The sequence below is a fragment of the Hippocampus guttulatus genome, chromosome 14 (genome assembly GCF_054856545.1).
Source record: "Hippocampus guttulatus isolate MCC_2025c chromosome 14, RoL_Hgut_1.0, whole genome shotgun sequence".
In the NCBI taxonomy this organism is placed as follows: domain Eukaryota; kingdom Metazoa; phylum Chordata; class Actinopteri; order Syngnathiformes; family Syngnathidae; genus Hippocampus; species Hippocampus guttulatus.
Genome location: NC_141274.1, coordinates 4,462,541 through 4,473,245, shown reverse-complemented (window position 1 = coordinate 4,473,245; position 10,705 = coordinate 4,462,541). Strand labels below are relative to the sequence as shown.

At 41.2% G+C, this 10,705-nt stretch overlaps 1 protein-coding gene and 1 long non-coding RNA gene across 7 annotated transcripts; one reads left to right on the top strand and one right to left on the bottom strand.

Annotated features, from left to right (window-relative positions):
• Positions 1-113: 113 nt before the first annotated feature.
• On the top strand, positions 114-5,838 carry LOC147194555 (uncharacterized). Of its 6 annotated transcripts, none has more exons than XR_015102750.1 (4): positions 120-232; positions 560-645; positions 722-772; positions 1,814-5,838. It is a non-coding gene; the product is annotated as an uncharacterized LOC147194555 (long non-coding RNA). The 6 variants fall into 6 exon arrangements; XR_015102751.1 differs by having other exon boundaries at positions 722-776; XR_015102752.1 differs by having other exon boundaries at positions 557-645.
• On the bottom strand, positions 1,365-8,224 carry ndufv2 (NADH:ubiquinone oxidoreductase core subunit V2). Its single transcript, XM_086128330.1, has 8 exons — positions 8,062-8,224; positions 7,770-7,823; positions 6,051-6,113; positions 4,233-4,349; positions 3,990-4,158; positions 3,261-3,370; positions 1,621-1,697; positions 1,365-1,541 (listed from the first exon to the last, which is right to left on the bottom strand). Exons 1-8 carry the CDS (start codon positions 8,101-8,103, stop codon positions 1,448-1,450), a joined length of 726 nt encoding a protein of 241 aa, XP_085984456.1. The 5' UTR covers positions 8,104-8,224; the 3' UTR covers positions 1,365-1,447.
• Between the last annotated feature and the right edge of the window lie 2,481 nt (positions 8,225-10,705).

The following is a 10,705-nucleotide window of genomic DNA, read 5'->3' as shown; positions in this document are numbered from 1 at the left end:
AAACACGCCAGCGGCCCGTTTTGATTGGCCTGAGGAATACACGTGATGCAGTTTGGTCCCTCTGATTGGTCTGTGAGAAGCCATGTGATCCAGCCCCAGTTTACACCGAGTTTAAAAGGTTCTCCAGCCGGGGCTCTGAGTCGGTTGGCCTATGTCCTCCCTGGTGTTGATGGCAGTGCAATATGCGTGAAGGTCATTTAGTAGGTTTTACTCGGCGTAAAACGTTTGGCTGGTAAGAACAATCGCCATGCTGTTACGTTGTGGTAGTTTTAAAGGCGTAAATGTGCCTTTTTAGGGAAAGGGGGGAGAAAGGAAGCACATTGACGTCACTGTGTTACCATGGAGAACCTTCTGGGGAAAAAAATTATAAGCTGTCCTTTAAACTCTCCCTCGCAATTTATACTAAACGCTATTTCTCTTCTGTAAAAGGACCGAGAAGCCCCTTTTTTCACGTCGAATCTGTTGCGCAGTGACATTTGCATCACGCGCATGCGCAGGTTCTTATTTGTGTCTTTTTGCGCATGCGCGAACACCTCGACGATGACATGTTGCGAAGCAGGCTTTCGAGGTGGGCGGGGGTTAATGGCTCCCCCTCCCCGGCCAGACACGAGAGCGCCACCGGGGCCAGTGACGAAAGTGACAGCGGTGTGTGTAACAAAAGGCGTTAACTCACAATGGCTCGCCTTCATTCATGTTTTTTTCTCCTTTGTATTTGTTAAAGGAAGGACGCTGGCTCGGAACTGGTTGTTCCCATTCATTGGGTGACCCAAACGTAGGTATGCATTTTAATTACAGACACAGTGAATCATGGCAAACAACTTGTGTCAAGAACAGTGGATTGAAAAGCAAAATTGGAAGGCGCAAATTGAGCAAAGGATGTAAAATAAAAAGTATGTCTTAAAGAAGGGAAATAAAGAAAGAAAATTAAGGGGGTGAGGGGGACGGGTGTTAGCGGTTGCCAGGAAGGCTGTGTCGAAAAAAGCAGGTCAGAGGTGGAAAGTCAGAAATGAAAGAAGCAGGTCTGAGGTGGAAGGAAAAAAGGCTGGAACGTAGTTTGAAGTAAAGGATGATGAGAGCATGAATGAATAAAAAACATGTTTGAGGTAAGGAAGGCAAGAAGAAGTCTGACAGGATGTACAGAAAAGTAGGTAGCAATGGATAGATCAAAATAAAAAGCAACCCTGAGGATGGAAACAAGGAAAACACTTGCAATAAAATTAAAGTGTATACCCACTTTAAGACCACCCTATATATTGTAGTATGCTAGTGTGAAATATTTCTGTTTACTGAATTTTTGTTTTGCTGATTTAATGACTTCACATCAGTCAAAGTAGCATATGGTCGCTGAAATAAAACTGCACAGGTACAGTCATTTAATTTATTTACATAATATGTTCCCATCAAACAAGACTATCATCTTGTTTTGAACAACAAAGCAACAAGTCGACTACAGGTCCGGCCTCACGCCAAAGCCGGGACCTTTTGGAGGTTCGGTCAATGAGGTCAGTCCACCGGCAGGCTCACATGAGAAACGGCCACTTCTACAAAAATAAATAAATAAATAGATACATAAGGTCACTTCGTCAGGGAAAATATATACGATAAGAGTACGGAGTCTACCTGGGGCCTGGAGGCGGGACTCTGCCTGCTTGGAGCTCATCAATAATATGCTCTATGTCCTTTGGGGTGAGGTCCTCCTGGGAAAAAAAAGCACACTGCTAGTGGAGCAGACCTATGCCAAGGCTAAGCTGTTATTTCAGTATTCTTTTTGTTAATCACATTTTTTTCAGCAGGTCATTTAACTATTTTGTAGAGAAAGCTGTGAATGGATGAAGACTTTCATTCCAGGGTGGACCGTTTTGATCAAGTTGAGTTATTTACCCACCTGATCATTTTTAGAAATGCACTTTTTTTTAACCACAAATTAATCATATTTAATTTTCAATATAACGCAAAACCAAATCAACTCAAAAGTTTTTACCTGCTCAAGTACTCACGTCAGCTTTGCAGATGCCATGTTTGCTGGGCACTTTATAACATAATCATGTACCATAACACAAAAATAAATCCACTCAAACCCTCCTGTTCTTTATATTCGCAAGTAAATCTTAGCTTCACAGTGCAGGCGATGTGTGTTTGTCTGGCTGGGAGAAGTCGGCTGCATGGTTGTGTATTGCTCATAAATCACACGCCTGTGATGTAAACTGAGAGATTAAACACTACTCAGTGTTAAATTGAGGTGAAATGAAATGTAGCGGCAACACGTGCATGACATTTGCAAAGAAATTGTTAGAAATCTCTGCCTTGCTTTTACGCCATCGTGTGGCCGACGAGCCCAAAATCTTTAAAATAGCATGTAAGGGGAGGTACTCACAAATTAAAAAATGTTACCACGCCTCTCCCCTGCTACTCTAAAGAGGACAACGGCAACAGATATCCAAGACATTGTGGAGCCATTTTTTTCTTGTCTGGAGTTGCCATGTTTTGTTGTATGCCTATTTATTATACTGCCCCCTAGTGGACGGGGTACACACATCAGAAAGTTCAGCACAATGCCCACTGAATTATGATCCTAATGATCTAATTGGTGCGGCCCAGTGGTCGACTGGTTAGCGCGTCACCTTCACAGTGCAGAGGTGCAGGGTTCGATTCCGGCTCCGGCCTTCCTGTGTGGAGTTTGCATCTTCTCGTGCCTGCGTGGGTTTTTTTTTTTCCGGGTGCACCGGTTTCCTCCCACATTCCAAAAACATGCATGGCAGGTTAATGGAACACTGTAAATTGTTCCTAGGTGTGAGTGTGAATGTGGAAGTTTATTTGTCTATGTGTGCCCTGCAATTGGCTGTCGAACCAGTTCAGGGTGTCCCCAGCCTACCGCCTGAAGACAGCTGGGGTAGGCTCCAGTATGCCCCGTAACCCTTGTGAGGATAAACGGATCAGCTCATACATGGATGGATGGATAATTGCGTTATCACTGTAATTTTCTTTTCTGACTGAGAAAAACACATTACCAAAATTTTTTTTAGGCGTTTTCTTTTTTGGGAGCTCAAAATGATGATGGACAGTTGTAATCATTTTAATTTGGGATATGCAAGTTGTTTTCGGGGAACAACTTAAACTTGTACGTAAAGAAGGCAATACTGTATTCGAAGTGGGGCTGCTCTTTGAGGTAATGTGGTTTCTTTAGAGTGGGTTTTGCACCAACAATTTACGCCGTGACACTGGTAACAGATGGCCAATTTCGAAAGAGACGTGGCACTCACATAATAGTTGTCATTGATCTGCACCATGGGCGCGTTGACACAGGCGCCGAGGCATTCCACTTCGATTAGCGTAAACATCTTGTCCGCAGTCGTCTCGCCGACCTTGATACCTGCGGTCGCAACACACAAACACCCACTTCTTTCATTAATGACAACGCAAGCGAGCAAAAATGCGTCGCCGAGTTGGATCACGCTTTGCCGAGTGTTGAGTGAACGCTGGCGCGTCTGGCTGTTTTATGGTTCTCCCTGCATTTAATAAACACCTGAAAGGTGCATCAGCAGCTGTGGCTCTGCTCCCACGATAGATATGTTCCACCCATGAAAAAATAAAAAGAAAATCCACACTGTAGCAGAGCTATAGTCCATGAAACGCAATATAGCAGGTTAACAAATCTATAAAACTCAGACTATCTATGCATCACTGCGTTTAAAAAGGTAATAAAATGGCAAATGGGAAAGTAGTCGTTGATATTTTGACAGGTTGTGAAGCAGCAAGGTGTACGTCAGCGCACTCTCATTTTAGGTTACCTTTTCAAAATCATCCCTAAGTAATTTTCAAGGTGATACACACTACATATAAGAAAGTATTTTTTGATCACAGTATTTGGTCCATCTCAGTTTAAAACTGCATGTATGCACATTGCATCCCCCCCCAAAACACTTCCCTTGTTCATTTCCATGCTCCTCAACAGCAAGAGGCTCTCTGCTCTCTTGGCCATGCTTGCTCACCCAGTTTGTTCTTGATGGTCTCCAGGATGCCGTCCGAGTTGCAGAGCATGCACGGCGTGGTGGTGCAGATCTGGATGAAGTACTTGCCCACAGGCTGGCGCAGGAACATGGTATAGAAGGTGGCCACTTCGTACACCCTCATCGGAGGGATCTCAAGCACCTCGGCCACCTGACAGACAACATGGCTGTTTAAACGGCCTCTCGTTTTGTTTTCTTTCTCGTGACTCTCGTGGAAAAACTCGCCTTGTTCATGACGCTGACGGGAAGCCACCCGTGTTGCCTCTGGGCCAAATCCAATACGGGGATGGTAGCTGCTTGCTTGTGGCCAACGGGGTACATTGAAATGATAGCTTCGATTCTCTATGGACAAAACAACATGCCTGAGGATGATGACGCAAATGGCGACTGAAAGGCAACCGACAAACTCTGCTGTTTTTTTTTTTTTTTTTTTACACGTGCCATATTGCATTGAAGCATGGTCACAAACATCCAGTTCCATTTTGAAGCCAATAACCTCTCTGTATAAAAGGGCAATTTGAATTCCCAATAGTGTGCTAGCGTCATTCAAAAACAAGCTTTTTACTTGTGAGAATTTTGTGAAATTTAGAACCTTGAAATTGTCCTTCAACTGTTTAAAACGGTTGTGTGTCAGCAATGTTAACTGGTCTCGTGGTGAGGTATCAGAGCTCTCGGAAACCGACCACAAAAGCCTATGTTCAAAACAACTTCTGGACAGTCTAGCTTCTGCTTTCAGATACAGTAGCTAGATTGGGGAACACTCTCCCAGCTGAACGTAAATTGGTTGTCTTGGAAAAAAAAAACTGAAACGTGGCTCACGTCGGGCCAAATTTGCCCTGATTGAGTTAGACAGACTTGTTAGCATTATCACTTGAAAATGAAAAATATTTTTTCTAATACTGTTACACATTTGTAAATTGATGTTTGATTTTAATAGTTTTCCTTTTTGTTTGACTTTCACATCTGCCCAAGGTACCGCCAATGAAAACTAGCTTAATTTGTCTAACTCCGGCAAATTTACATGATATAATGTTGATTAACTGTGCATTGTCCTTTTTTAAATAAGCAAATGAGGGTTGTGAGCTGTTATAAAAAAGAACAATTACAATAACTCGTGTGTGTGAACACGCAGCTATTATTTCGTTACATGAATGGCAGCAGGAATATACACAAGCTCATTGGACCTTCTGCCATGAGTAGAAGAGCATTTCATTGTTCCGCCTGTCAAACTGTTGTATGTTGCTGGCAAAGATACTGGACATTATTTGTTGTAAGTGAATAATAATTTTCCAAACTATTTGACTGAAATTGACAGACCGCAACAAGGTGGTTGGGAATCACTGCCGCATGATACTCTGTAAACCAACAAAGCGCAGCTTCTGGCTCGGAGACAACGTGTCAAGCAGTCTGCATTTGGTGGGGGCAGAGGGTTAAATTAGCAAATGTGCTGGTTCATTTGCAGTTGGTATCCAGTGATGAAATGCTGCTTGCACCAGAGAAAATATACTCAATTCTTTATGGGCGCTTGCTGTAAGTGGGAGATGTGGTGAAATAATGAAGCCAGTAGTGGCTTTGCACAAGTCTGGACTCGGTGGGGTGAAAATCTCATGTTTGTATGGGCATCTGCAATAATGGCACAAAAAGTTGCTACATTTGTTGTTTGTTGCTTACTGTGTTAAGGGGGAAAAAACACTAGGTTCGCAACACTGAGTAGCCCTTGCCTTGCCACAACCCCCTGCCGGTGCCCGCAGTCTTTATTGTCACGGGATTTATACTCTGCATTTGCATGTGAACTCCTCCTCCACCCCCAAAATATGATTTGTAATGGACATTAAGTGTGCTGTCATTCTTTATTCTTTAGGAATTTTGATGGAGGAATGTCAAGAAACCTATTTATAAAGACACCTAAAATAGTGGTACATTTTTTAACGGGACGGGGAAAAATGGCATGTTTTGGTAAAGTAACTTTGATGGATCGTAGCAGTAGCGCACCGCATGCCAATTCAGTAGTTGGGATACCAGTTACATGTAGCAAGTGTTTACCTTCTTGTTCTCCTCGGTGAACTCGAACGGCGTGTCGGCATTGTTGTCCGGCGTGTCTCTGTGCTGAAAAGAGAGAGAAGACGGCACGTCCGTTAACATGTGGAAAAGTACACCACAACCTCCAGAGTGGAACACAATCTATTCCGGGATGTTTTTCTTCATAAGTGTCTCCCATGGGAAATAATGTAAAGCCAATTAATTGTTTCCATAATGTATTTCTTTAATTGCACAGACAATTTTAACCCTACAGAAAATGTTTTAATTTTATTTTTTTTTTCCATTTGGAGCATTTTTTTCTAGACATGTTGAACAGACGTTTCTGTCAAGGGACAGTGAAACCATGGCATGTTTCCATTGTGCTGCTCCACCATTTCCATATCGCAGACAACAAGCTCCCAGGAGATAATAGTGGAAACTTGCAACCTTTTGGGGATTTGCTCCTTTATCATTTAATCCGTCAAGGAAATATCGAGATGTCATCAGCGGGCATGGAAAGAATTGACATCACAAATAGGTTTGGCTTTTTTTCTTCACTTTAGTTTGTGTGAATACGAGCAAAATTCAGTCAACAGTAGTAGCAAAGTAACAGTCAAAAGTAAAGATTAAAAAAAAAAGCCAATGACACCAGTTTCACTGATTGGCACTAAATTGAGTGTGCATGTCTATCATGACAGGATGTCAGAGAAAAATCGAGAGGACCCATCCACAGAAATTCAACAGGAAAGCATCCATTTGTTTGAAGCAGCTATTTTGCAGACAGTTGTATGCATCCCATTGAAAGTTAGCTAAAATTATCACTCGACACTAATTTAACCCATTAATACAAAATTGGGTGGACATGCTGGTAAGTTATGATATCATTTATCGTCGACAGCAAGTGGCAGTGCAAGGTAATATTAATTAAAATACCTATTTAGAACATATTCAGAACGTTTTTTGACTTGATTTCCCCTTTAAGAATGATTTGTTATTTAATTGGATCATTAAACCCAAGTATTTTTTTTCTTCATATAACTTTTTAAATGAATGGAACGGAGCAGCGCGGTGCTCGACTGATTAGCACGCCAGCCTCACAGTGCAAAAGTGCATGGTTCGATTCCGGCTCTGGCCTTCCTGTGTGGATTTTGCATGTTCTCCCTGTGCCTGTGTCGGTTTTCTCTGGGTACTCTGGTTTCCTCCCACATTCCAAAAACATGCGTTGGGGGTCCCTAGGTGTGAGTGTGAGTGGGTGTCCTCCGCCTACTTCCTGAAGACAGCTCGGATACACTTCAGCATGCCACCACTCGTGTGAGGATAAGCGGATAAGAAAATGGATGGATGAAACCATTGTTGCCATTTCTAATGATCACCGAGGCTTACTACACTAGAGTATTTTAATGTTGGTCATGATGGTCATACTTAGAGAATGAAATACATGTATTTTCGTGTAGATGGTGCTTGGTGTAAATTTCGATGAATCACCATTGGCATGTTAGTTGCTTTAAATAAATTTAACCTGAAGTACACCCAAGAATGTTGCCGGTTTGATCAAAACATCATCTGTACCGTTGAAATTTGACCATGGAAACAACCTCCCTTTACATTATCGCTATGGGAAAGTTGTAAACAACATGTAAGTCAATGGATTGCGTTCAAGCGAGTCATCACATAGGTTATTAATATACGATTAACAATGAATGTCTTATTTACTACATCCAGCTACAACACGTAAGTACTCACCACGAAAATCCCACCAGCTCCAGTGCGAGCAGCAGATCGGTGAAAACCCCTCACCTGAGAAGCAGAGAACGAGAAACTAAGTTCTTGTTTCTGTCTAATAAACATTAACGGTAAAGATCCAGACTATACAGAGGGAGTCCCTTGCAAACTCGGCTAGCATGCTCACGTTAGCTGTTAGCTAAGAGGCCTTCCAGCGGTTTGCCCTTGTGAGGAGTCGTGCTATTTCAAAACAAACGCGACAATAAAATAGCAACAGATGCGCGTAAAGTGACAAAATGGTTCTCTTACATACCGTCTGCGCCACCGCAGATCGAGCCAGAGAGGACAAATACATCCCGAGGATTCGCCGTTGGGTCCCGATTGGGTCAAACGTACGGGACGACCGCAGGTCGAAACATGAGCGATTCGACGCTCGATTAACAAGGACTGACGTTAGAGTCTGAGGCCGATCGGCGCAGGCGCAGAGTTAACGAATGACCTTTGTACTGTAATGCTTTTATGAATAATACGTTATGTTGTGCGGGGGTTTTCAGCCTATGATTATTTCAATAAAATGCTAATTTCTACATCAACGATACATCTATCCATTTACCCATTTTCTAATTGGCTTATCCTCACGAGGGTTGCGGGCATGCTGGTGCTTATCCCAGCTGTCTTCGGGCAGTAGGCGGGGTACACCCTGAACTTGTTGCCAGCTATTCACAGAGCAGATACATCAATTCAGAATGTTCTATTAGCCTGCCAGGGTGGCCTGGTGGCCCAGTGGTTAGCACGTCGACCTCACAGTGCAGAGGTACGATTGCAGCTGATGGCTGTTCGTCTATGTGTACCCTGCAACTGGCCTGCAATGATACAGCATACAGTAAATTATTTACAATTTTACATCATATTTAATTGCCATTGTTTGATGTCAAGCCAGGGGTCCTGCAACCTATATATTTGTTTATAAAATAGATTGTAATGTATTGCATAATAGATAAATATTACAATATGTGGACTTCTCATAAAATATTCATTCATAAATATACATTATATTAAATATATTTGATTTATCATTCTGCACTGTACATTGGGCCTGGGCAAGAGCGAATTGAAATTAATTACTTTTCCAGCATTTGCGTCTCAATCAACATCATTAGACAGTTTCCGTTTGCAAAAGTTTGGGCTGAGAAAGTTGAAAGAACCACCAGTGGGCGCCATTTTCCCTTGTGTTCATACCGAGACACACCCTTCTCCACAAGGAGGAGGAGGAGGAAAAAAGAGGGGAGGTTTCACTCTGTGAGTCGAAAGGGGAGCTTCTCCTTCCAAAGTATTTATTTGGAAATTACCGCTATATGGAAATCTGAATTTCAAGAATTGGCTGTGAGCTTCCCCTCCGCATGAGACAAATGGCCGCCTCAGGTAAGTATCACTTTAATGTCTTATCTAACACATGTTTGTAAAACATTCGCATACACGTTACTGTTTCTTTAAGGATGATGGTGGGCAACCTAAAGCATGTGGACCACTGACAGGCCCGCCAGGCAATTCAAAAACTTCAGAGAAAGTGTTCAGATGTAATACAATGTCATAAAAGTATAAATAACATGGTTTCTGACAAGGTAAAGCTTACAAGGACGAAAGAGTATATTATAAACGCGTGCATAGGTGTATTAATTTTGACTTGCATGTTTAATCATGTCATAAAAACAAAGTTGCTTCTGACTACAAAGTGAAGTCACTAAGAGTAAAAATATTGGGGGTTTTAGTTAGACGCTCACATAGTTCGCCTTGATTTTCCAAAGTGCTTAACCATGTTATAAACTCACAAATAAAGTTGCTTCTGACTACAAAATGAAGCTACTGAGAGCAAATCCGTTTCAAATATTTGCTTCATTCACATTGACATTCAAAGATAATCATGTCATAAAAACAACGTCCTTTCTGACTGCAGAGTGAAGCTAATAATGGCAAAATCGCATGTTTTAAACGCCTGGATTGTTCATCTTGACTTGCATACATGCTTCAAGATGTCATTAAAAAAACAAATACGTGTTATAGTTCGGGAGGTCTGACGAGGAGAACGGACGCATTGTTTTGCAGGAAAAGGGAGAGGATAACACATTGTTTGGGAGTGAGGTCATCTTGCTTTTCTCGATTTAAAGATCGTATACATGCATGCACATTACACACATTAACACACACAAACAAATGATCCATGGAATAAAATTCTGCATGTGACAGGAAGTCCCTAACTCCCTGCAAAGGAATACCGTATTTCCTCAAACAGTGGTATCCTACTTCTCCTCCAGTATTCTTTTTAAACAATGAGACCAAGACATCCGGCTGATTAAAAAAAGAGGAAAAAAAGGCCATGATGCGCTTTACAAAATAGATGCCGACTATCACGGTTATTATAGTTAACGAAAACTCAGAAAAAACTCAAATTGAAAAAAACATTTTTGTTTACAAAATAACGTTTTTTGAAACAAAAGTAAAACTAATTGAAAATACATCTTAGCTTTCTAAAACCAATTATAAGACCAATTATAATTACACCAAAAAAGACTTTCATTTTCATCACTGTCAATTGAAAGCATATCGTAATATCATTGCTGTACGTTCTTATGGAACAAAGGTCAAACAGGTCATTTGAGAAATGTGCTTACTTTATCACACAATACTTTTTAAATGTTGCATGCATGTGACAAACACTCATTAAAAAATGAAAACTAATACTGCACTAAAACTATTTAAAAATGGAACTAAAACAAAACATTTGCCTCGCACAAAAATGAATAAAAACTAACAAACTTGCTCTAAAAGCTAATTAAAACTAACTGAATTTTAAAAAACGAAATTCAAAATAAAATAAAAAATAACTATAATGAAAAATGCCAAACTATTTGAACCCTGCTATGTGTGTTTAAATTACAAAAATGTTCAAAAGATAGAGA